General features: G+C 47.1%; 2 protein-coding genes across 4 annotated transcripts; both read left to right on the forward strand.

Annotated features, from left to right (window-relative positions):
- The first annotated feature begins 198 nt into the window (after positions 1 to 198).
- Positions 199 to 7,463, forward strand: WHR1 (winged helix repair factor 1). Of its 3 annotated transcripts, XM_083493399.1 has the most exons (9): positions 205 to 349; positions 1,234 to 1,288; positions 3,337 to 3,438; positions 3,615 to 3,760; positions 4,079 to 4,174; positions 4,283 to 4,422; positions 5,579 to 5,676; positions 5,771 to 5,918; positions 6,929 to 7,463. In XM_083493399.1, the coding sequence occupies exons 2-9, from the start codon at positions 1,279 to 1,281 to the stop codon at positions 6,972 to 6,974; spliced, it is 786 nt and encodes a 261-aa protein (XP_083349525.1). In that variant the 5' UTR covers positions 205 to 349; positions 1,234 to 1,278; the 3' UTR covers positions 6,975 to 7,463. The 3 variants fall into 3 exon arrangements, with proteins under 3 accessions (XP_083349527.1, XP_083349526.1, XP_083349525.1); XM_083493401.1 differs by lacking the exon at positions 1,234 to 1,288 and having other exon boundaries at positions 199 to 349; positions 3,618 to 3,760; XM_083493400.1 differs by lacking the exon at positions 1,234 to 1,288 and having other exon boundaries at positions 200 to 349.
- A 2,384-nt stretch (positions 7,464 to 9,847) lies between these two features.
- On the forward strand, positions 9,848 to 24,916 carry NEU1 (neuraminidase 1). The gene is made up of 6 exons (XM_083493402.1): positions 9,848 to 10,103; positions 17,808 to 18,000; positions 20,389 to 20,651; positions 22,459 to 22,644; positions 23,699 to 23,918; positions 24,212 to 24,916. The coding sequence occupies exons 1-6, from the start codon at positions 9,978 to 9,980 to the stop codon at positions 24,430 to 24,432; spliced, it is 1,209 nt and encodes a 402-aa protein (XP_083349528.1). The 5' UTR covers positions 9,848 to 9,977; the 3' UTR covers positions 24,433 to 24,916.
- The last annotated feature ends 1,058 nt before the right edge of the window (positions 24,917 to 25,974 follow it).

A 25,974-nucleotide genomic window follows, 5' to 3' on the forward strand; every position in this document is an offset into this window, starting at 1 on the left:
GCCTTCTGCCTCCCACGGATAAAGCAGTTTTCTTTCCCATGTCCAAAATGGCCGCCAGTTCGGCTTCATTCCCTGTTTCTCAATGGAGATGGCGGCTTTAGCCCAGCGTCGGTCAGAGGTAGCTTCGTCCCGACCGGAATAAAGATGGCGGGCAGCCGGCGAGCGTGTCAAAGGGGCGGGGTTGGAGGGGAGTGACGTCATCTTCCGGAGGCGGCCGGCAAGGAGCTTTGCCGACTCGGGTGGGGACTTGGAGTGGCTTGTTTTGGAGAGGAAGCGGCAGCTGCGGCGTCGTCAGAGGCAGCTCTGGCCGGAAGCGGGGACTAGCAGGCGAGACTACGAGGGTCTCTTTGTGAGGCGGGGGCGCTTTAAATGGAGGAGGGGGTCCAGGGGGTGGGAAAGAGGGGAGGGAGAAGGAGACTCAAGGAAATCAATGAGAATCACTAACTTAGGGCTATTTGGTTCAATGGGTCTCCTCTTAAGCGGGTCTTGGATGCAACTCGTGGCGTTTCAGAAGATTTTGCTTCCATAATTCGCTAGTCTATTTACATCTTCACTTTTGATACTACAGTACTTTTCCTCTTACACAAGAGCAATGGGTTTGCACAATAATAATAATGTGTTTGTGGGGGCGTTGTTACTGGGTTGTTGTTCCCCCCCAAAAAAATTATTGATTTTCCAAAAATGTTAAACAAACATAAATCTCAATCGTATTTAAAACAGTCTTAGTGACATTGTTAAGTGACTTCCTTGAATCCTCCTAGTTGAATTTCAGTGTGTATCATTTTAACAGTTTTCCAAAACCAATTTTCTCATAAAATTAACTTAATCACTTAACATCTTTCTTTCTTTCTATTTTAGCTTTAGATATATTAATTCCTAACATTACATATTTAAAGCCTATCTAATATTTGCAAGTTTTTCCAATTAAGTTATCTTAACATATTTAACTAAATAGTCTTTGAATTCCATCCATTCTTCCTGATATTCCTCCTCCTTCTGGTGGCGGACTCTTCCAGTCAGGTTGGCTAGCTCCGAAAAATCTATCATCTTCATCTGCCATTCCTCCACTGTTGGGATTTCTTGTGTTTTCCAATTCTTAGCTAACAAAATTCTTGCTGCAGTTGTGGCATACAAAAACAAGTTAACATCTTTCTTGGGCAATTACAAACCTGTTATTCCAAGAAGAAAGGCCTCTGGTTTCTTAATAAATGTATATTTCAACATTTTTTTCAGTTCATTATAAATGAAGTCTTTCACCTTGGGGGAGGTCCACCACATATGATAAAAGGTACCCTCCTTTTCTTTACATTTCCAACATTATCACTGTTGTGGTAAATCTTTGCTAATTTTACAGGGGTTAAGTACCATCTATACATCATTTTCATAATATTTTCCTTTGACACCGTACATGCAGTAAACCTGACCCCTTTCTTCCGGGTTGTTGTTTTTTAAATGTGTTTTGGTTTCTCGTTTTGTGCTTTTATTTAGTGAACTGCCCTGTGATACGGCTACTACTAATAAAGTGGACTCTGCTCCCAAGAAAGCAGTTGTGTTATAATAAATTTATCCAAGGTTATCACAGAATATCGTGTTTTCAAAACAGACAGATGTGTCATGGAAATACATTTTCTTTTAATGATATTTGTAAATTTTGATAATAACGTTTTTAAAAAGAAAATATTAATTGTTTGGTTGTGGCATTAGCTTGCATGGGGCAGATACACACACAGTATTGATGAAGGGGGGGGGGGGAAGCTGATGCTACAGGTGGGTACTGTTAATATAAAGCCATTTATCACACTGCATACAGAGAAGACGACAATAACATTCAAAGGCAAAATTGAAGCCGGATGATGAAACCAGGCTAGAAAAAGCAGCAACTTGAATCACTCATATACAAAACATACAGCAATCCAGTTGTATGAGCAGACTATTTGATCAGCATAGGTGTGATCCACACCCAACTTGTTTTACCTCTCCTGTGCTTTTGAAGTTGCTTGATGCAGATATTAAGCAACTGAAGTGCTTTTTTAAAAATATGCTTTTTATTAAATTTTCATTTCAAATACACCAACACCAACAAACAAATATTTCAAGTCTTTTTACTTCTGTCTTACTTTATGCTCCATAGAGCTGTTGACTTCCCTCCTTCCCTTCCGCAGGTTTTCTTATTCCAATCCTTAATTCACAGTTCCTTAATTAAAAACTAAACCATGACATAAGATTTATTTCAGTCCTGCTAACGTCTTCAAATTTCTACAGTTCTCACTTATATGGATCATAAATTTACTCCATTATTTTTGGTACTTTGTTTCCTCCTGACTGCGAATCCTATGGGTCAGTTTTGCTAATTCCGTGTACTTGACCAACTTTGTCTGCCACTCCTTTACAGTCGGTATCTCCTGTGTTTTCCACTTTTGGGCTATCAGAACTCTGGCAGCTGTCGTAGCATACAAATATAGTCTTTGGTCCATCTTCTTAATATCCTCTCCTATCAAACCTAGTAGTAGTTCTTCAGGCTTTTTTGGGAAAGTATATTTAAACATCTTTTTCAATTCATTATAGATCAATTCCCAAAACTTTCATTTTATCACATGTCCACCACATGTGGTAAAAATCCCCAACCTTTTCTTTACATTTCCAACAGATTTTGCTACTTGTTCTATACATTTTTGCTAGTTTGTCAGGTGTTAGATATCAGCGATAGACCATTTTCATTACATTCTCTTTTAAAGTAGAGCATGCAACTGAAGTTCTTCAGGGTATGGCAGGGAAGTGATGAGGGGAGAGCTTTGCCTCCTTAATTTCCGCATACCAGCCAGTACTTAATAATACAGGAGACAGGGCCTGCCAGTATGAATGCCGTCAGCCTTATACTGAGGTGCCAGGGCAGTGAAAGTTGTGGGTTGTGTGCCATCTGCAGCATCAAGGGTATTCTGAGGACAATAGGATTGTGAGATATTGACCAGAATGAACGCCGAGGGACCTTTGGGGATGGATTAGAGATGGGGGGTGTAACTCATTGCAGAGCACCCAGAAAGGTATTGGAAGAAGGGGAGGACGATTATGACTGAAAGGCTGAGAAGGAGAAAGACAGTGGTCTCTGAAATGGCCCTCAGTATTGAAGGGGTGTGAGGGTGGAGAATGAAGGCTAGCAAGGGTCTATGGCAGGTGTGAGGAACCTGTGGCCCTCTAAATGTTGCTGGACTACAACTCCCATCGTCCCTGGGCTGTGGCTGATGAAAGCTGTAGTACCACAGTATCTAGAGGACCAGAGCGTTCTGCACACTTGGTCTACGGAGCAGGTAGCATAATGACTCTGTCTCCCATCTTTAGCCCTCACCTCCAGCCCCATGAAGCGGAAGCATCAGCTCATCTCGGATACATTCCAGGCGAAAAAACGACGGCTGGTTCTCGGATCGGAGCCTCTCGAACAGGGTAAGAATGGAGGAAGTGTTGTGTGGTGAGGCGTCAGAGTTCTCTCTCTGCATGGGGAGGTGTGTGTGAGTGGACTTATGGGGGGATGATGAGTGAGAGGTGAGTGCCATCAGTTCTGGGTGGCATGAGGCAGAGCGCTGCAGAAATATGCCAGCTTCTTATGTTTCCTCCCCCAGAAGGCCCCAAGGCAGTAGAATCTGCACTCCAGTTCTTGGCCTCTCTCTTCCCCCGCAAATTATTTGAGGATTTTCTGCCACCCTTGATTCTGAGACACCAGATCTACAGCCTTGTCAAAGACCGAACGACCGTCGACAGGCACTTGGTAGGTGATTCCTTCCTCAGTTCAGAGGCCAGGTAGAGGAATCTGGAGGGCTGAATTTGCCCCCCACTCCCCCAGACCTGAGGTTCCCCAGGATATGGGGTGTTTGAAGAACCAAAGGATCCTATGGGAAACCTATAAACCTCCTCCTCACACGCACACACGCACACACCCTACCATGATTTCAATAAAATGAGGTGTGTGTCTATAGATAGACAAATCTCTCCTCCTCCTGCCTCCAATTCTCCACCTTCAGAGTTTGCATTTGAAACTCTGGTTAAAATAAATAAAACCTCCTCCTCCCTCTGTGTCTTTCTCCAGAGCCAGCTGAAAGATGAGGGCCGGATCCGGATGTTCCAGCATGGTTTCGATGCAGACACTTTCGTTGTGGCATTCACAGACAACTATAAATCTAAGGTCTTGTGTCTTTTGTGTGTGTGTGTGTGTGTGTGTGTGTGTGTGTGTGGTTAGTTGAGGGGCAATGCAGAAGCAGGGGAGAGATTGTGACGGCTCTTTCTCCCACAGGTGCTAGAGTTTACGTCTGGGAAGGACTTTGACAGGACTGTTAGGAAATTCCTGGATTCTGTCCTCAGCTCCTGCCCTGACATCAGTTTCGACAAAAGAAGGATGGTGAGAGAGTTTGGCTTCAGTGATGCGGAAATCACGTGAGTAAAGTTTTCCCCAGAGTGGAGTCAGAGTAGGGTGTGTTCTGAGGGCCGGGTATGAAGCTCGGGCTTCCTCTTTGAGGTTTTGCTGTGTCCGGTTATAATGAATCTTAGTAAATCGATTGAATTCGTTCTGATTGGTTTAAATCTGCATAATTTTGTATGGGGTTCAACAACCCAGTTCCCTGGGAGCAAGGGGAAGTATTCTGTGACATGACTGCACATGCCACAGCAGGCACTCTTTAAGAATATAGTAATGTACTGTTTATAAGCTCCTGCCAACCTAGCAGTTCGAAAGCACGTCAAAGTTCAAGTAGATAAATAGGTACCGCTCCAGCGGGAAGGTAAACGGCATTTCCGTGCACTGGTCTGGTTCGCCAGAAGCGGCTTAGTCATGCTGGCCACATGACCCGGAAGCCGTACGCCGGCTCCCTCGGCCAATAAAGCAAGATAAGCGCCACAACCCCAGTGTCGGCCACGACTGGACCTAATGGTCAGGGGTCACTTTACCTTTTACTGTTTATATGAGCATGAGACTCTTAATCTCAGGGTTGTGGGTTCGAGTTACACACTGGGCAGAAAGATTCCCGTAATGCAGGGGGTTAGACGAGACGACCTTCAGGGTCCCTTCCAAGTGTACAATTCTATGACTACAATTGTACAAACGAAAACAAAAGCCCTCAAAGCTGTTTACAAAAATAATAAAGGGCTTCGACCATCATACCTGATGGTTAACTTGCATGGAGATTGTTGAGTAACGGGTAGTGTCTTGCCCAGAGCTGAGATCCAGGCACCTCAGAAGAAGAAACAGTGGCTCATACTGGGATCCTCAGACACACTTAGTGGTGCGGTTTGGTCATTTTGAACTCTGGACTTAGTTGTCTTACATCTCCTGGCCTCTCCATAATGGGAAGTACGTTACTTCAAAATGCAGTAAGCCAGCTCTGCTGCGTTTGGGGACACTCCTCCTCGTTCTACTGAACAGGACCTTTTCCCTGAAGTCCTGTCCTGATAGCATCACTGAGCAACGCTTTCCTTAGACTCCCGTTATCTCCGGCTTTCCACAGTCCCAGAAGCGGCTGCATCTTGGTGCAAAAGGGGCAAGTCGTAATGGGGGGGATTACATTTCTCTCCCATTCCTGTGTTTCATGTTCAGGCAGCTGGTGAATGCCGGAGTCCTGACTGTCCGCGACGCAGGGAGCTGGTGGCTGGCAGTGCCTGGAGCAGGTCGTTTTGTCAAATGCTTCATCAAAGGTTAGTTCGTTTCCCTGCTCCAGGCAAAAGCTGGGACACATCTGACGGCAGCAACCTGCTGATCTGTGTTGTGTGTGTCTCTCGGTCTTCCCAGGGAGGAAAGCTGTGCTGAGCATGATCCAGAAGGCCAAATACAAGGAGGTTTTGCTGTCTGACTTGCAGAACCGCCGAGCTCCAAGCGCCGTGAAGCTGGGCCTTCCTTACCACATCCACGACCTTATTGGAGCCCAGCTGGTGGACTGGTACTAGACTTCTGCTTTCGCTCCCACCTGTGAAAAACCAAATGTTGCCTTGGAGCTCAGCCTGTTGCCGTGGAGCTTGATCCTGCCCTTGGGCAGCCAACCAAGGCTGTAATCCTGCATACTGAGGAGTGGGGTCCTTTTCTGGGCTGGTGACTTGGATCCCAACCTCTCTTACCCCCAGGGGCCCACCTGCCAATCACCTGATGTCATCAGAGGGGGTCTCTGTCATCAGCAGGGACAGCAAGTCCTGCTTGCAAAGGAATGCTTGCGAGCTGCTTTCACTTGGGAGCAGATTTGCTCTTCTGCAGCTGCGTCCTTACCTGGTTACAGGGAATCAGGCAGAGGGCCTTCTCGGTAGTGGCACCCGCCCTGTGGAATGCCCTCCCACCAGGTGTCAAAGAGAAAAACAACTACCAGACTTTTAGGAGACATCTGAAGGTAGACTTGTATACCCATGTACTATCTGAAACCAAAGGGGCACATTGGTTGCCAGATGTGAAATACATGGGCGTTATTTTCATCTCTCCTACCCCACTAGAACACGGGTGGTGCTGTGGGTTAAACCACAGAGCCTAGGACTTGCCGGTCAGAAGGTCGGCGGTTCGAATCCCTGTGACGGCGTGAGCTCCCGTTGCTCGGTCCCTGCTCCTGCCAACCTAGCAGTTCGAAAGCATGTCAAAGTGCAAGTAGATAAATAGGTACCGCTCTGGCGGGAAGGTAAACGGCATTTCCGTGCGCTGCTCTGGTTCACCAGAAGCGGCTTAGTTATGCTGGCCACATGACCTGGAAGCTGTACGCCGGCTCCCTCGGCCAATAAAGTGAGATGAGCACTGCAACCCCAGAGTCAGCCACGACTGGATCTAATGGTCAGGGGTCCCTTTACCTTTGTACCCCACTAGAACGGGATGCTAGACTAGATGGGCCCTGGCGCGATCCAGCTGGTGCTCTTCTTATGCTCTTCTTATTCTGTCCTGCTTTTAACCTGACCACCTCATTCTTGCTTCCTCTAGCGTGCCCACGACCTCCGGCACCCTCCTCCGACTGGCTGATGTTTAAGGACATGCCACTTGTCTGCCACCAGACCAACAGCTGTGCCTAAAATGAATGGATGCTGCTTGGGGCTCTCGCCACAGGGGACAGGATCCCTACCTGAGCCACCAGCATCGTTGTGAACAAACAGGACCTTTTCCAGCAAAAAAAATTTCTAATTATTATTTATGAAACAGATTTATATTTTGCACTTAATATGGGCCCAATGTGCGAGAGCATCTTAGTAGGACCCCTGACTGACGTGACTGACGGGAGGCCGTGGATAAGAGAGGAGGGAGCCGCTTGTGCAATCTCTTGGCTTGATCTCTGGATGTCGGAGAACCGTGGGAAACCTGCGCATCTAAGAACAGCCAGGGCCAAGATGTTCCCACAAGGAATTCATTCCTGGAAGTGTGTGTGTGGCCGTGTTTGTATGAGTGTTGATCTCTTAGATGACCCCCGTGTCAGAAAATTACATTGGAGCTTGATTAAAAGCATTTCTTCTTGGCTCACTGATATGTTCTGAAGACGATACATTTTTGGGACAAGATGCTGGCTAAACAGGGATGTATGTAGCCACCTCCTGAAAGTCACGAGCAAGGGAGACAGATACATCTCACAACAGCTTAGTTCTACTTTGTTCTTTGGTGATCACTCGTAGCCAAGTAAGATTGTCTTCCATAAACACGGTCTTAACAGTGAGTCCATAAGTGACTGTGGAGGCCAATTCTGGAGCCACATGTCCTTCCACAGTGGGGACAGAGGTTTCCGGGCGGTAGTTGATCATGGTGAGGGTTTGCCAAGCGTGCTTTCCTCTGAGCGCGTTTCTCCCTTGCGTCCTGAGTTTGAGCGTCTTCAAAACCCATGACACCTTTAGTAGAGGCTGTTCTCCAATTGCAGCGCTCACAGGCCAGTGTTTCCCAGTTGTCAGTGTTTATACTACATGTTTTTAGATTTGCCTTGAGAGAGTCTTTGAACCTCTCTTGTTGATCACCAGCATTACGCTTTCCATTTTTAAGTTCGGAATAGAGTAGTTGCTTTGGAAGACGATCATCAACTGACCCAAAAACTCTTGTCTGATTAGATGTTCTGTCTGGTCCCTTCTGCTTCAACGTAGATTGTGTCTCTCTTTGCATATCTACAGTACATACATACGGAATCAGGATTCAAAATGACCTTAACCTGGGACAACTGGGACCAATCTAACAAAATGAATGTCAGTAGGGACAAATAGGTTCTGCACCTAGGCAGGAAGAACCAGCTGCAGAAATATAAACAGATGAGGAACACGTGGATGGCCAGTAGTACATGTGAAAAGGATCTTCAGGCCCTGGTGGAGCACAAGCTTAACATGAGTCAACAGTGAGATGCAGCAGCAAAAAAAGCCAATGGCATTCTGGGCTGCATCAACCGAATAACAGCGTCCAGATCGAGGGGATGAAGGCAATTATATTCCTGGAACATTTGCAGCGCCACAGGTTCCCTGTCTTTATGGCCTGATCCTACACATGTTTTATACCATGGGTAGGCAAACTAGGGCCCTGGGGCCAGATCCGGCCCAATCGCCTTCTAAATCCGGCCTGTGGACGGTTCAGGAATCAGCGTGTATTTACATGAGTAGAATGTGTCCTTTTATCTAAAATGCATCTCTAGGTTATTTGTGGGGCATAGGAATTTGTTCATTCCCCCCCCCCAAAAAAATATAGTCCAGCCCCCCCACAAGGTCTGAGGGACAGTGGAATGGCCCCCGGCTGGAAAAAAATTGCTGACCTCTGTTTTATACTCCAAAGTACCACAAATTCAGCTGGTAATTCCAAACAGAAATGCAAATGCATGCAAGAATGCCACCTTGATTTTCTGATTACAATATGCTGTTTTATTTAAGAGTCTTGCTGCATCAGGTTCAAGGGGGGTCCTACTCTAGAAACTGATCTCTGGTAACAGCTGTCCAGAACGAATTAGGGAAGCATGCAGGCCAGGTGCAAAGGAAATTTTCCTCCTGTGCTGTCTGCGCTGGCCTTCAGCTGCTGGAGCTTGAGGTTCCACTTAGCCGTCACACCTGATATGTTGTTGTTGTTTAGTCGTGTCCGACTCTTCATGACCCCATGGACCAGAGCATGCCAGGCACTCCTGTCTTCCACTGCCTCCTGCAGTTTGGTCAAACTCACGCTGGTAGCTTCGAGAACACTGTCCAACCATCTCGTCCTCTGTCGTCCCCTTCTCCTTGTGCCCTCCATCTTTCCCAGGATCTTTTCCAGGGAGTCTTCTCTTCTCATGAGGTGGCCAAAGTACTGGAGCCTCAGCTTCAGGATCTGTCCTTCCAGTGAGCACTCAGGGCTGATTTCCTTCAGAATGCAGAGGTTTGATCTTCTTGCAGTTCATGGGACTCTCAAGAGTCTCCTCCAGCACCATAATTCAAAAGCATCAGTTCTTCGGCGATCAGCCTTCTTTATGGTCCAGCTCTCACTTCCATACATCACTACTGGGAAAACCATAGCTTTAACTATACTGACCTTTGTTGGCAAGGTGATGTCTTTGCTTTTTAACACACCTAATATAGCTGCCCGCAATGAATATGTTTGCTTTCCCCTCAACCGCAAACCATTTCTCAGAACATAATTTTGGACGTTTCGGTTCCTCGATCCTCTCCCGCACCGCCTCGTTTGAGGTCGTTTCCTCTCGTGTTAGTCCTGTCCCTTTAAGAAGTCGGCAAGTGGGCGGAGCTAGAATCCCTATTTTTATTTATTTTTTAATAAATATGTTTGTTTTCTTAAAAAGTAGAACGGGCGTCTCTAACCTGGCTTCCCTCCCTATCTCTGCGGTATTTGAGGTCATGGCATGGTCACGTGCTGCCTTTGAAGCCGGCCTTCCTCGTTCCATTCTCCAAAGCCAGCCAATCAGAGGGCGGCTGGCGGCCCGGGAGTTCCCTCGGGTTGCTACTGTTTAAACCCAACATTCGGTCCCAGCGGCGCGCTTAAAGGGGAAGCGGCCCTGGTGGATGCGGAAGAGGGGATCCTGACGGCCGAAGCAATGGGTGCTAGACGTGATCCCCGGAGGAGATCCCACCCTTGGGCCAGGCCGGGCTTCTGCCTACGGCCGCTGCTGTTTCTGGGGCTTTGCTGCTGGGAAGCGCGCGGGGTGGCCACCCCTGATCAGGTACGATTGGAAATGTCCCGGGGGGTGTCTTTGTTTTGTCCTCCCCCCAATCTGCTCCCCAACCTCATAACCCCACAGAACTGGAAGGCTTAGCTGGGGCAAGTCGTTGGACCCTCAGACCCACTGAACCCAACCGGTCCGGCCACGTATTGTGCCTCTCTCCAGTCCCCCGGTCCGGACCGGATGGAAAGCTTTGGAGGCCCTAAACACTTAAAAAAAAAAAAGATTGTGGTTTGTCTCCGCCCTATATGGAAGTAAAAAAATAAAATAAAATCAGTGCTAGAAACGGGGGGGGGGGGGCGGGAATGTGGAGTATAAGGAAGTTCTGATTTCCCACCCTCCTGCCATGTTGACCTACTTCAATGCCTTTTCTGAAATATCAAGTTCTAATTCTTTCCAAAAGAAACAATTATATATATATATATATATATATGGCATGCCCCTGCTTTCTGATGCCCTAAGCACATGCTTATTCTGCCTTTTGGGTAGTGGTGGTGGTTGTCAAATATTTATTTATACCCTGCCTTTTCCCTGATGGAGACTCAAGATGACTTACAGATAAAATAAGAACAGCTAAAATCATAAAGGGGCGGCGGCAATACTTTAAAACAATTAATAGAATTAAAACTCTGTGTGTGTATTAGTTTTCTGCGGTGGTTCCCCATTTTTGGAAAGCTTTTCCCAAGCATGCCTTTATGATGAAAACATTCCTGTAAAACCAGGCCTTTGGATTATTAAACAATCTATGGCCTTTTTGTTTGTTTGTTTGTTACTATGTTCTGCATTTCCAAGTTTTTATGTTGTAAACGGCCCGGTGATCCTTGAATGTGATCTGTTGCCTTGAGATCCCTGCACTGCAGGGGGTTGGAGTGAATGACCCTTGGGGTCCCTTCCAGCTCTCCTGTTCTATGATTAATAAAAACATTCAGACAATCAGAATAAAAACAGCACAGTGGCAGCCCCCCCCCCAATTAATAGCAGTCAGTAATCCAACGCTGGATGAATCCCTAGCCGGAATTAAGATTGCCGGAAGAAATATCAACAACCTCAGATATGCAGATGACACAACCTTGATGGCAGAAAGTGAGGAGGAATTAAAGAACCTTTTAATGAGGGTGAAAGAGGAGAGCGCAAAATATGGTCTGAAGCTCAACATCAAAAAAAAAACGAAGATCATGGCCACTGGTCCCATCACCTCCTGGCAAATAGAAGGGGAAGAAATGGAGGCAGTGAGAGATTTTACTTTCTTGGGCTCCATGATCACTGCAGATGGTGACAGCAGCCATGAAATTAAAAGATGCCTGCTTCTTGGGAGAAAAGCAATGACAAACTTAGACAGCATCTTAAAAAGTAGAGACATCACCTTGCCAACAAAGGTCCATATACGTAGTTGAAGCTATGGTTTTCCCAGTAGTGATGTATGGAAGTGAAAGCTGGACCATCAAGAAGGCTGATCGCCGAAGAATTGATGCTTTTGAATTATGGTGCTGGAGGAGACTCTTGAGAGTCCCATGGACTGCAAGAAGATCAAACCTCTCCATTCTGAAGGAAATCAGCCCTGAGTGCTCACTGGAAGGACAGATCCTGAAGCTGAGGCTCCAATACTTTGGCCACCTCATGAGAAGAGAAGACTCCCTGGAAAAGACACTGATGTTGGGAAAGATGGAGGGCACAAGGAGAAGGGGACGACAGAGGACGAGATGGTGGGACAGAGTTCTCGAAGCTACCAGCATGAGTTTGACCAAACTGCGGGAGGCAGTGGAAGACAGGAGTGCCTGGTGTGCTCTGGTCCATGGGGTCACGAAGAGTCGGACACAACTAAACGACTAAACAACAACAACAACAATCCAACGCTTCCCCCTGCATATAGTCAGTTAAGGTGAAAGCAACGGCCGAGACTGTAATGGCATCTCTGTGTTGCTCCATATTGTTGGACTTACAGCTCCAATTGTCCCTGATTGTGGGCCATGCTGGTCATTGTTTGAGTACAGCAGTATCCAAAGGGCCACAGATTCCCCACCCCTGAATCAAGACATTTGATGGTGCCAGATGCTGTCTATTTTTGTTTCTGCATTTATAAGCCGTGTTTCCTCCCAGGAGCTCAAAGAAGCATACATGGTTCTTCTCCCGCCTTCCCTCCCCCAAGTTTCTCCTCACACAACGTTCTTGCAGAGTAGGCTAGGCTGAGAGAGAGTGACTCAGTAAACACACAAGACGTAACCGGCTGTGTTCTTAGATAAATAAGGTATACTATTCATAAATTTCAACAGAAGTAACTCATAAAGTTCAACAAACAAACAAAGCAGAAGACCCAGTGGACCCAACCTTGGCTGCACTGCTCCCCAGGTACGCTGGCAGTCTTCCGAAGTGCCAAACAGATGTCAGAACAGTGCCACGTAGATATTCCCAGTTACTGCAACTGGGGTGGGCAGATTTCCAAAATAAAAACTTAAACAAACAACACACCGTCGCTGCAGACTTTGTCGTTCCTCTTCCCCTGCTTTCTCAGCAACAAATAGGATATGAGCCTGCGACCAAATGTTGCTGTATATGGAGTGCTTCTCTTCAGGGTTCCACACGCAACGGACCTGTCTGTACTAGACACTCAAACCAGTATCATACCACTTTAAACCGTCATGGCTTCCCTCAAGGAATTCTGGGAAGTGTAGTTTGTTACGAGTGCAGGGAGTTGATAGGAGAATCCCTGTTCTTCTCCGGGAGCTGCAATGTCTGGAGTGGTTTAACCAAGCATGCTGATAATTCCCTGTTTCACCATTTTGGCTACCTATGCACTGACACTCAGAAAAAGCCAAATCGCGATTAGCATAAAAGATAATGATCCGAACGCTCACAAATGGAAATGGGGAAAGGATATTTCGCAATACCTTAAGGAGTGGGGTGGGATAGTTTTTTATTTGTTATTATGCAGGATTTTTTTTACAGTTTTTATACCATAAACCAAATGGGACGCGGGTGGCGCTGTGGGTTAAACCACAGAACCTAGAACTTGCCGATTAGAAGGTCGGCGGTTCGAATCCCCGCGATGGGGTGAGCTCCCGTTGCTTGGTCCCTGCTCCTGCCAACCTAGTAGTTCGAAAGCATGTCAAGGTGCAAGTAGATAAATAGGTACTGCTCTGGCGGGAAGGTAAACGGCGTTTCCGTGCGCTGCTGTGGTTCGCCAGAAGCGGCTTATTCATGCTGGCCACATGACCCGGAAGCTCCCTTGGCCAGTAAAGCGAGATGAGCGCCGCAACCCCAGAGTCGGCCACGACTGGACCTAATGGACCCTTTACCCTTTACCTTTATACCATAAACCGCCCTGTGATTCACAGATGAAGGGGCTGCATATGAATTTAGTTAATTAATTAATTAGCATAATGCACATCTAAGTTCCAGTGACTTTTGCATGAGAGCGGTTAACCTCGTGCCCAGCTTGGCAGCCCAGCAGATCTTGATCACAGACAAGAATCTGGGCTGTGAAATCAAATCACTCTTATGTGCCGCTTGCCTGATCAAGCTTCTGTAAAAGAAAGCTATTCAGCCAAGGCGCAAAGCATTGATGAATAACTTGTTTATGCCAGTTAGATTTAATGTGGCTTTAAAAATTGGAAATTGTGTGTGCTATCATAAGGCAATAGGCGTGGGAATGGGGATGAATAACTTTTTTAAAAAAAACATATTGGAAGGCAAATTCTTTCCTTCGACGAAGCATGGAAGCCCTACTGTCTTTTCTGGGGTGGTCAATACCTTTGTTGTAAACGTACAAAAACTTGGTTAGGATCCAGCCACAGTAAAGGATCTGATTTCTTTCCGCAGGGCCTGTAAGACAGAGTTGTTCCGCCTGGCCTTTGGCTTGGAATCAACTTGGTCCCCTCCCCCTCTTTCCTTTTTCTTTTCTCTTCCTGTGATGGAACTCCTATTTGGGGACTTCCCTGGCTTTTTTCTGGCCCATGTAGGATCAGTCTGGATAGTTGGCCTTGGTGAAGATTTGACGTTTTCATCCCCCAAAAGTTTTTGATTTGAGTTTCTACTGAAAGGAGGCAGTTGTATTTTAATCTAGTTTTTAAGTTGTATGTTAATTTTTTTTATACCTGGTGTTAGCTGCCCTGAGCCCGGTCTTGGATGGGGAGGGCAGGGTATAAATAAAATGTATTATTATTATATTATTAAAGCATTTTGATGCCGAACAAGAAAATCACGGGTTTAACTTGCTCATATCAGCAACCGTAGGATGCACATTAGCTGAGCGTTGGCTGGACATCTCATGGAAATATCTGGAGCTGTCTTATACAAAGAGTCAGACCGTTGTTCCATGTAACTCAGTATTTCCTACTCGGACTGGCAGCAGCTCTCCAGGGTTTCAAGCAGGGAGTTTGAGCCTGGATTGAACCCGATACCTTCTGCAAACAATCACTACCCGGAAGCCACAGCTCCTCCCACCTAATGCTGCCCTTTCGGATTTCCCAGAAGGGAAATCAGAGGGCAGGCCTGCAAGATGGCAATATTTTCAAGGTTCAAAGGTCCATCGGTCAAGAAGGCACATGCTGCAGAGGGAGGCGAAGGACAGAGGGGGCTCATCAGCCCGGGAAAGAGAACTCTGGCCCTTGTAATAAACAAAAATCTGCCCTTATGGGGAACACAAGAGCCCTTATAGAGTCCTTTGCAGGTTCTCCATCGGTCGGAGAAAATAACAGAGGCCAACCAGAGAATATTGAGAAGCAAAGCAGCTAGTAAGCCTGATCTTTATTGAAGCTGTTGCAACAGGGTGCTCCCCCCACACGCAGGAAAGGAGGAGGACCCCGAACAAAGGTGTGCCCGCCCTTATATAGACATTTTAAATTGCCCACCCTGGAGTCCAAGACCACCCCCAGAAACATCATGCATCACAGAAAGGGGTGTAGCTCAAGACCACCCTCCGGACACATCAGGCCTACATTACAGAAAGGGCGGTCCACAACAGAAATATGAGTGCCTTGTTTATCTCCTGTCTGGCAGGTTACCTGTTAATGGTTCACTTGATTGGATACCCTGGGGAGCCTGGCCAGTCTTTTGTCATGACAAATACTTAGTTCCTGAGCCAGGTCACTGGCTCACCCTATTCATACACAGATATACCCTTAAGACAGGATTTGTGAAGGAGTAGACAATGGGGAGGCTTTTCCATTTTCCTTCAGCCTTGCAGAGAAATATTTGAGGTCAATTTGGGAGGGACAAAATGGTTTCAGGACTTTTTCTGTGGGGTTTCAGACATGTGGTTCATATATGCAGTTATGAATATTTATCTTTAAAATTTTTATTTCACCCTAAACCACCACTCCCCTTCATGGATCACTGCCTTCACCTTGCCAACAAAGGTCCGTATAGTAAAAGCTATGGTTTTCCCAGTAGTGATGTATGGAAGTGAGAGCTGGACCATAAAGAAGGCTGATCGCCAAAGAATTGATGCTTTTGAATTATGGTGCTGGAGGAGACTCTTGAAAGTCCCATGGACTGCAAGAAGATCAAACCTCTCCATTCTGAAGGAAATCAGCCCTGAGTGCTCACTGGAAGGACAGATCGTGAAGCTGAGGCTCCAATACTTTGGCCACCTCATGAGAAGAGAAGACTCCCTGGAAAAGCCCCTGATGTTGGGAAAGATGGAGGGCACAAGGAGAAGGGGGCGACAGAGGACGAGATGGTTGGACAGTGTTCTCGAAGCTACCAGCATGAGTTTGACCAAGCTACAGGAGGCAGTGGAAGACAGGAGTGCCTGGCGTGCTCTGGTCCATGGGGTCACAAAGAGTCGGACACAACTAAACAACAACAAAACCTCCACTGCCTTGTGGGAGATCTTTGGGAGAAGAAAAGACTTAAGGAGTAAACCTTACACAAATCCAGAGGGGGGTCCCTAAGACAGTTGGATGGCGGCTTGTACGCCTCCTTCCAGCAACTCCTGCAGCCAAATGTCTTGCTCTGCTTTCCTTTAGACCACATCAGCGAGGCCGAAAGAGGAGTCTTGTCATCTGGCCAGCCCAGGACCAGAAGAGGAGGTTAAGGGGTGATATGATAGCCATGTTCAAATATATAAAAGGATGTCACATAGAGGAGGGAGAAAGGTTGTTTTCTGCTGCTCCAGAGAAGCGGACACGGAGCAATGGATCCAAACTACAAGAAAGAAGATTCCACCTAAACATTAGGAAGAACTTCCTGACAGTAAGAGCTGTTTGACAGTGGAATTTGCTGCCAAGGAGTGTGGTGGAGTCTCCTGCTTTGGAGGTCTTTAAGCAGAGGCTTGACAACCATATGTCAGGAGTGCTCTGATGGTGTTTCCTGCTTGGCAGGGGGTTGGACTCGATGGCCCTTGTGGTCTCTTCCAACTCTATGATTCTATGATTCCATACTTGTGCCCAGGGAGGTCCCTTTGGTCTTGGGAATGCAGTGGTTTGACTTCACCCCCAGAGGCACACTCCATTGTCTCTTGAGACAGGTGAATGCCCTCGCTCTCTGCTCCTCCCTTGAAAAGCATGCCAGGGGAACAGGCTTATCAAGAACTCTCTCCCCTGACATTGAACTTGACAGGTTCAGGCAGGGAAGACGCCGATTTAGTCAAAGGACACAGAGAGAGAGAGACGTGGGCTCACTTGGAGCGTGACAATCAAGGACGCAGAGCGCTTGCCTCCTAGCTTCACTGCCGATGAGTCATCGGCACCTCTGATCACATGCCTGGCAGAAAACAGCAATTGTGGGATGGAAAATAGCAGGGAAATGGCAGCGGATGTGTAAGAAGCCGTGGAAAGCTTCACATTTGCTAGCACACTGTACCCTTGGCTAAAGCAAGAATGTGCGTTGACGTTTTAATAAATTTTATTTATACCCCGCCCTCCCCAGCCAAGACCAGGCTCAGGGTGGCTAACACCAGGTATAAAAACAATTGGTTAACATACAACTTAAAAACTAGATTAAAATACAGTGGTACCTCGGGTTACATACGCTTCAGGTTACAGACTCCGGTAACCCAGAAATAGTACCTCGGGTTAAGAACTTTGATTCAGGATGAATCAAAGGGGCAGCGGGAGGCTCCATTAGCTAAATTGGTGCTTCAGGTTAAGAACAGTTTCAGGTTAAGAACGGACCTCCAAAACGAATTAAGTTCTTAACCTGAGGTACCACTGTACAACATTAAAATGCAGCCTCATTTCAGTAGAAACTCAAATCAAAAACTTTTTGGGGATGAAAACGTCAAATCTTCAGCAAGGCCAACTATCCAGACTGGTCCTACGTGGGCCAGAAAAAAGCCAGGAAAGTCCCCAAATAAGAGTTCCATCACAAGAAGGAAAAAGGAAAGAGGGGGAGGGGATCAAGTTGATTCCAACCAAAGGCCACTCTGTCTTACAGGCCCTGCAGAAAGAAATCAGATCCTGCAGGGCCCTGGTCTCATGAGGCAGAGCATTCCACCAGGCCGGAGCCAGTGCTGAGAAGGCCCTGCTCTGGTTGAGGCTAATCTGACTTCCTTAGGGCCCGGGACCACTAGGGTGTTGCTATTTATGGACCTCAAGGTCCTCTGCAGGGCATACCGGGAGAGTTGGATGGGACCCTGAGCATAATCTAGTCTAACCCCCTGCTATGCAGGAATATGCAGCTGCCCCGTGTTGTCGGTTCCTGCGTAGGACGTTGGAAAAACCCGTTCTCCCTCGAAAGTCCCTTCTGCATTTTGTCTCTCGGCAGGTGAAGCCCATGATCACAATGGAGCAGCTGCTGTGGGTGAGCGGCAGTGTCATTGGGGAGGTGAACACCTTCAGAGTCCCCCTCATCGCGGCGACGCCACAGGGCACCCTCTTAGCCTTCTCCGAAGCCAGGAAGCACTCTGCCTCCGACACCGGGGCGAAGTTTATAGCCCTCCGCAGGTCGCTGGACAAAGGTTTGAGGGGAGCAAGGCCTGTTGGGAGGGAGTTGGAAGAGAAGGGTGTCCACACACCCCTGAGGAGCTAAAAGTGCTGGAGCACAATTTCAGGGGTGAAATTATTATTTCTGTGTGTTACTATTATTAGTTCTGTGTGTGTGTTTTAAGGGAAGCCACCTGCTTTTAATTTTTTTTTTAATTTACTGCATTTATATCCCACTTTTTTCCTCCAAAAACAGCTTAACTGGTGCTCCCCTCCTCTGTTAATCCTTCTTGTTGTTGTTGTTGTTATTACAGTGGACCCTTGGGTTGGCCAACTTTCAGGTTGCGAACATGACAACCCCAGAAATGTATACCTCCGGGTTACACCGCGCGTGCATGCACAAAATAATAATAGTAATAATAATAATATTATTACTATTATTATTACTATTATTATTATTACTATTATTATTATTACTATTATTATTACTATTACTACTACTATTATTACTATTATTATTACTATTGCTTTTATTCTGCGCATGCAGAATAATAATATTAATTCTGCACATTATTATTATTATTAATAGTAATAATAATAACAATTTATAATTTATACCCCACCCATCTGGCTGGGTTTCCCCAGCCACTCTGGCCAGCTTCCAACAGAATATTAAAATACAATAACCTATTAAACATTAAAAGCTTCCCTAAACAGGGCTGCCTTCAGATGTCTTCTAAAAGTCTGGTAATTGTTTATCTCTTTGACATCTGGTGGGAGGGCATTCCACAGGGAGGGTGCCACCACCAAGAAGGCCCTCTGCCTGGTTCCCTGTAACTTGGCTTCTCGCAGTGAGGGAACCACCAGAAGGCCCTCGGCACTGGACCTCAGTGTCTGGGCAGAAGCGCTTTATCGTGCTGCGCATGTGCAGAAGCAGCTCCTCATGTTGCGGACTTTTCAGGGTACATAAGGACCCCCGGAATGAATTAAGTTCATATCCAGAGGGTGTGCTGTATTATTTTATCTATTGAATTAATATACCGCCCTATACCTGGGGGTTTCAGGGCGGTTCACAGAATAAAATCAAGATATAAAACTTCAAAATACATAATAAAAATGAAAACAACAACCCGATAGCCCCCCCCCAAAAAAACACATTTTAAAAGGGCATAGGATGTCAATCAAATCAACTAAAGGTTAAAAAAAGAACATTTTTGCCTGGTGGCTAAAGGTGTATAATGAAGGCACCAGGCGGACTTCCCTCGGGAGAGCATTCCACAGATGGGGAGCCACTGCAGAGAAGGCCCTGTTCTTGTGTTGCCACCCTCCGGACCTCTCAAGGAGGAGGCACATGAAGAAGGGCCTCCGAAGATGATCTGAGGGTCTGGGTAGGTTCTGAGGCGGTCCTTGAGGTATTGTGGTCCTGAACCGTTTAAGGCTTTATAGGTCAAAACCAGCACTTTGAATTGGGCCTGGAAACTATCAGTAGGCAGCGCAGTTGGATCAGGATCGGTATGCCTGAAGGAGCGTCCCCACCCCCATCGTTCTGCCCGGACACTGAGGTCCAGCTCCGAGAGTCTTCTGGCGGTTCCCTCGCTGCGAGAAGCCAAGTTACAGGGAACCAGGCAGAGGGCCTTCTTGGTAGTGGCACCTGCCCTGTGGAACGCCCTCTCATCAGATGTCAAAGAGAAGAACAACTACCAGACTTTTAGAAGATATCTGAAGGCAGCCCTGTTTAGGGAAGCTTTTAATGTTTAATAGGTTATTGTATTTTAATACTTTGTTGGAAGCCGCCCAGAGTGGCTGGGGAAACCCAGCCAGATGGGAGGGGTATAAATAAATTATTATTATTATTATTATTATTATTATTATTATTATATGCTCAAACCGTCTTGCTCCCTACAACAACCCTGTGAGGTAGGTTAAGAGGCAGCGACTGGCTCAAGGTCACCCAATGAGCTTCATAGCCAAGCGGAGATTCGAACCCTGATCTCCCAGGTCCTCAGAGTCACAGTCTATTAACCCACCTCACAGGGTTGTTGTAGGGATTAGTGGGGGGGGTGAACCATGTACTCCTTGGAGAAACAGCTGGGGATATAAATGCAACAAATAAGCTCTTCTGCTTAGCTGCTTAAGAAAGCCGGAGGGCCAAGGCGGATGGAAAAATCTCCACGTGGTCACAATTGGGCCCACGCCTGTTGCAAAATGCGCTCGGCTAATTTCTAGCACTGCCATGAAAGCTTATGCCAGTGTCTGCCAACCTGGCGCTGCTCAGGGGCTTTGGACTACAACTCAGCCCGCCTGCACGGAAACTTCTGGAAGGCGCCAAGTTAGCGAAGGCAGGCTCACGCCTCACGTCTGCCAAAGTCTTGTGCGGCGCCTCAGGCGCGTTTCTCATAATAATACCGGCCTGTCTCTTCCAGGCGCTACGTGGACGCCCACTTCCTTCATAGTTGACGACGGTTCCCTGCAGGATGGCCTCAACCTGGGGGCGGTGGTGGTGGACTCTGAAAAGGACATGGTGTTCCTGGTTTATACGCTCTGCGCTCACTACAACAAATGCCCCACGGCCAGCACCATGATCATTCGCAGCCGCGATGACGGCGTCACATGGAGCGTCCCCCGGAACCTCTCTGAGGACATTGGCACAACTATGTTTGCCCCAGGACCAGGCTATGGCATTCAGGTAAGCGGCCTATATTTATTTTATTTTTTTATTCAAAATTCTAACAAGACATATTATCCAAAAACATATCATCCATGTTTCCCCCCCAATTTTTCCTCCCTTCCCCCCTCCCACACAAAAACCACCCACCTCCACCCCACCCCCCGGCTTCCCTCAGTTCCAGCCTTTGATTTCTCTTAAAATGCTGTTTTCTGCATGTTACACAGTTGTATAGATCCTCAAACTGTTTAGCTGATTATTATCAATAAAAAGTTTGTGAATGTTTATTCAAAACCTGCCAAGGAGTCCAGTTCGCTTTGTTGCGTCTTCAGCTACTTTGTAAAGGGTTCCCATTCATCCTTAAAGTCACAGTTATCCTTGTCCCGTAGCTTATATGTCAGTTTTGACAGTTCTGCATAGTCCATCAATTTTTCTTGCCATGATTCTTTAGTTGGGGTTTCTTTAGTCTTCCATCCTTGTGCTACCAGAACTCTCGCGGCCGTTGTCGCATACATGAAGATGTTTTTCAACTTTTTTGGCAGGTCTTTCCCTACAATCCCCAGGTAAGCGGCCTTTAAAGCCCGAAACGGCCTCGGCCCAGTATACCTGAAGGAGTGTCTCCACCCACATTGTTCTGCCCAGACACTGAGGTCCAACTCTGAGGGCTTTCTGGTGGTTCCCTCTCTGTGAGAAGTGAAATTTCAGGGAACCAGGTAGAGGGCCTTCTTGGTGGTAGCCCCTGCCCTGTGGAATGCCCTCCCTTCAGATGTCAAGGAAATAAACATCTATCTGACTTTTAGAAGGCATCTAGGAAAGTTTTTAAGGTTTGATGTGTCACGGTGTTTTTATTTTAAAAATTAAAAAGTTGTCCAGTAGCACCTTTGAGACCAATTAAGCTTGTTCTGGGTATAAGCTTCCGTGTGCATGCACACTTCTTCAGATACACAGATACACTTCTTCAGATGTTTTTATATTTTGCTGTAAGCTGTACAGAGTGGCTGGGAAAACCCAGTCAGATGGGCAGCAAATAAATTATAGTTATTATAATAATATGAATGACAGGTTTATGGGTGGTGTTTTGAGGGAGGGAGGGAGAGAGAAAGGAAATGAAAGAAAGAAAGAAAGAAAGAAAGAAAGAAAGAAAGAAAGAAAGAAAGAAAGAGAAAGAAAGGCAGTAGTTAGTTAACTTTTTTTTTAATTTTTATTTTGGGATTTTTACATACATTATATTACCTCCTTCCAATTTTTTAATTTCCCATACAATTTTTCCTTCCCCTCCCCCATATCCATTGGAAGGGTTCGAACAATTATCCTCAGCCATGGGCATAGCGTCTTTCGTTTCCAACGAATGTCTTTGTTAATTTAATAACCATGGTTGTGTGTCTTCCATGATTCCACAGGTATGGAGTGTGCTTTATCCAACAGTTTAATTTAGGCTGCAAACCACATTGAGATTTTCCTTTTTTAAAAACAATACACACTGGCACAGAGACAATTTAAATTAAATAAATAAATAAATACTAAATGTTCAACTTCTGGAGAATCTCAACTTTCGTTTAACAAAAGGGCAAGTTCCTAGACCTCATTGCTGCTGGAGATATGCTCAACAACCCATGTCAAGGCTAGCTAAAATCTTAGGAGCCTGGAGGGTGGCAGGGGTTGGGTCAGTTTGTGGCTACATGTTGCTGCTTCCACTCAGCGCTACCGCTGGTAGCCAGGAAGCAAGGCTATGGAAACCTCATCCAGAGGACTGAAGCAGTGTCGTGTGCATACAAGGAAAACGGCAGGCGATGGGCCTAACTCCCACTCGGTCACCTCTGCCTTTCAGAAACGTTACGAGCCCAAGAAGGGGCGTTTGATCGTTTGTGGCCACGGGACGCTTTTGCAGGACGGGATCTCGTGCCTCCTCAGCGACGACCACGGCTTAAACTGGCGATACGGGCGGCAGCCCTTGCATGGGATCCCCTATGGCAAGGTGAAGCTGCCCAGCGACTTCAATCCCGATGAATGCCAGGTGGGTGTGATCCTGAGCTTGAGGGGTTGCTACAATCCTGCAAGCAGCAGGGAAGAAACAAGCAGCGTTGTTTGGAAGCCCTGGCTGTGGTAAGCAGAATCATGGAATTGTAGAGTTGGAAGGGACCCCCCCAGATTCATCTAGTCCCAGCCCCCCGGAAAAAGCCTTGAATCGATTCACAACCACAATAAAAGTGTGGCAACATACCTTCTCTCAGTGTTCTCTTTCCGAAGCTAAGCATACCCAGTTTTAGCATCTGTATTTAATATGTTAGACAGTGCGAAGGAAGCGTTCCTAAGAACCCTCCATGGAAATCTCTGGATAAAGGGTGGTATGTAAAATGGCGTATAAATAAAATAATTAATTAATAATTACTGCAATGCACTCTACGTGGGGCTACCTTTGAAGGTGACCCGGAAACTACAACTTATCCAGAATGCGGCAGCTAGACTGTGACTGGGAGCAGCCGCCGAGACCACATAACAGCGGTCTTGAAAGACCTACACTGGCTCCCAGTACGTTTCCAAGCACAGTTCAAAGTGTTGGTGCTGACCTTTAAAGCCCTAAACGGCCTCGGTCCAGTATACCTGAAGGAGCGTCTCCACCCCCATCGTTCTACCTGGACACTGAGGTCCAGCTCCGAGGGCCTTCTGGCGGTTCCCTCACTGCGAGAAGCCAAGTTACAGGGAACCAGGCAGAGGGCCTTCTTGGTAGTGGCACCCACCCTGTGGAATGCCCTCCCACCAGATGTCAAAGAGAAAAACAACTACCAGACTTTTAGAAGACATCTGAAGGCAGCCCTGTTCAGGGAAGCTTTTAATGTTTGATGGACTACTGTATTTTGGTATTTTGTTGGAAGCTGCCCAGAGTGGGTGGGCAAACCCAGCCAGATGGGCAGGGTATAAATAAATATAATAATAATAATAATAATAATAATAATAATAGGGAGTGGAGCACGTGGAGTGGAGCCCTCAGAACAGAGCTAGGAAATGTTCTGATTCCCTTCAAAATCTGCCCTCTTCTCACCTTCCCTCCTCAAATTACCTTCTTGCAGCCCTACGAGCTTCCTGACGGCTCCGTGGTGATCAACGCCAGGAACCAGAACTTTTACCACTGCAGTTGCCGCATTGTGATTCGCAGCTACGACGCCTGCGACACCCTCCCTCTGGAGAACGTGACGTTTGATGACACTTTGGTGGACCCTGCTGTGGCCGCCGGAGCCCTTGTCAAATCCGGCCTCGTCTTCTTCAGCAACCCGGCCCATGAAAAGCGGCGTGAGTAAGGGGGAATCTGTGTGTCACAGGGGGAGAATGGGCTACATGTGGCTGGAAGAGGGGTGGCTTCCGGCAGACAACACGGCAGACTCAGTTCCTGGGCCGGGACAAATGTTTCCAGCCTCTTCTACAAAGCTGATGGTGCAACTAGGCCTCCCAGGTTGCGCCTCTTGGGCTTGCCAATCAGAAGGTTGGCGGTTCAAATCCCCGCGACAGGGTGAGCTCCCGTTGCTCTGTCCCAGCTCCTGCCAGGTGAACACGACCTTACGTTCTCTTTCTCCCCTCTGGCCTAGGGGTGAACATGACGCTACGTTGGAGCTTCACCAACGGTTCTTCGTGGTGGAAGGAGCCCCTGCAGATCTGGAGCGGCGCCAGCGGTTACTCCTCGATGACGTCCCTGGACGGGGCTGCCCCGGAAGATGCTCACAGCCTCTTCATCATCTATGAGAAAGGGCGCTTCCAGTCCACCGAGAGCGTCTCCGTGGTCAAGATCAGCATCAACGGGGAGCTCTGACCGCACTTTCGGGCCCTCGGCCGTCCCCTCTCCCCTTGTGCCTTGTAGTCACACTTGAAGCTCTGCGACTGCTGGCTTAGGATAGAAGGGAATTCATGGGGGGAAACCAGCAACGTTGGGTGGGAGGGCTCGGGGCAACGATTCGAAGGGCATTTGGCAGAAAAATACTCTCTACAAGCCTTCCTAGTGGGCAGTGCAGGCCCAAGCCATTCCTTCCCCACAGTGACATTGGGGTTGCCGTTCTACCTCAGAAACACTCCTGATTTTAGATGCTGCTATTGAATTTCTGGGCAGGTGGAGGTTGCGAAGGCGATGGGTGGGGTTGGGGTGGGTTGGAGAGAGGAAGACTGATTACGACGAAAATAGACTGATGAAGAAGCACACGGTTAATATACATTGGTTTGTTTTCTAAGTGGGATCAAGCGGAAAGAGGAAAGCCGGGAAGTTTTGCGACGAGTTAATAAATTAATTGATGCACCTTTAACCTATCATCTCTTCAAATGTTAAAAGCTTCTTTTTTGTGAGAAGGAGCACCCAAAAACTGGATGTAAGCAGCCAGCCAGATACCCCTGGAAAGTTCATAAGCTGGCCACTTAGAATCATAGAATAGAATCATAGAATCATAGAGTTGGAAGAGACCACAAGGGCCATCGAGTCCAACCCCCTGCCAAGCAGGAAACACCACCAGAGCACTCCTGACATATGGTTGTCAAGCCTCTGCTTAAAGACCTCCAAAGAAGGAGACTCCACCACACTCCTTGGCAGCAAATTCCACTGTCGAACAGCTCTTACTGTCAGGAAGTTCTTCCTAATGTTTAGCTGGAATCTTCTTTCTTGTAGTTTGGATCCATTGCTCCGTGTCCGCTTCTCTGGAGCAGCAGAAAACAACCTTTCTCCCTCCTCTATGTGACATCCTTTTATATATTTTATATATTTGAACATGGCTATCATATCACCCCTTAACCTTCTCTTCTCCAGGCTAAACATGCCCAGCTCCCTTAGCCGTTCCTCATAAGGCATCGTTTCCAGGCCTTTGACCATTTTGGTTGCCCTCCTCTGGACATGTTCCAGTTTGTCAGTGTCCTTCTTGAATTGTGGTGCCCAGAACTTCTTGTTGTTCATCCCCGGCATCCATAACTTGAAACCTGGGCCTCCCGTTTATCCATCGGAACATACAGTGGTACCTTGGTTTACAACCATAATCCGTTCCAGAGTTCTGGTTGTAAACCAAAACAGGTTGTAAGCCAAGGCGTGCTTTCGCCAATGGGGCCTCCAAAAAAGGGGGGGGTTGTAATCCCCCCCAAAATGGGTTGTAATCCAAAAAAAGGACACACACTTCCAGGTTTGATGTGGTTGTAATCGGAAATGGTTGTAATCCGAAACGGTTGCAAACCAAGGTAAAGGTAAAGGGACCCCTGACCATTAGGTCCAGTCGTGACCGACTCTGGGGTTGCAGTGCTCATCTCGCTTTATTGGCCAAGGGAGCCAGCGTTTGTCCGCAGACGGCTTCCGGGTCATGTGGCCAGCATGACTAAGCCACTT

The sequence above is a fragment of the Podarcis liolepis genome (genome assembly GCF_965112155.1).
Source record: "Podarcis liolepis genome assembly, chromosome: 2".
Taxonomy (NCBI): Eukaryota; Metazoa; Chordata; class Lepidosauria; order Squamata; family Lacertidae; genus Podarcis; species Podarcis liolepis.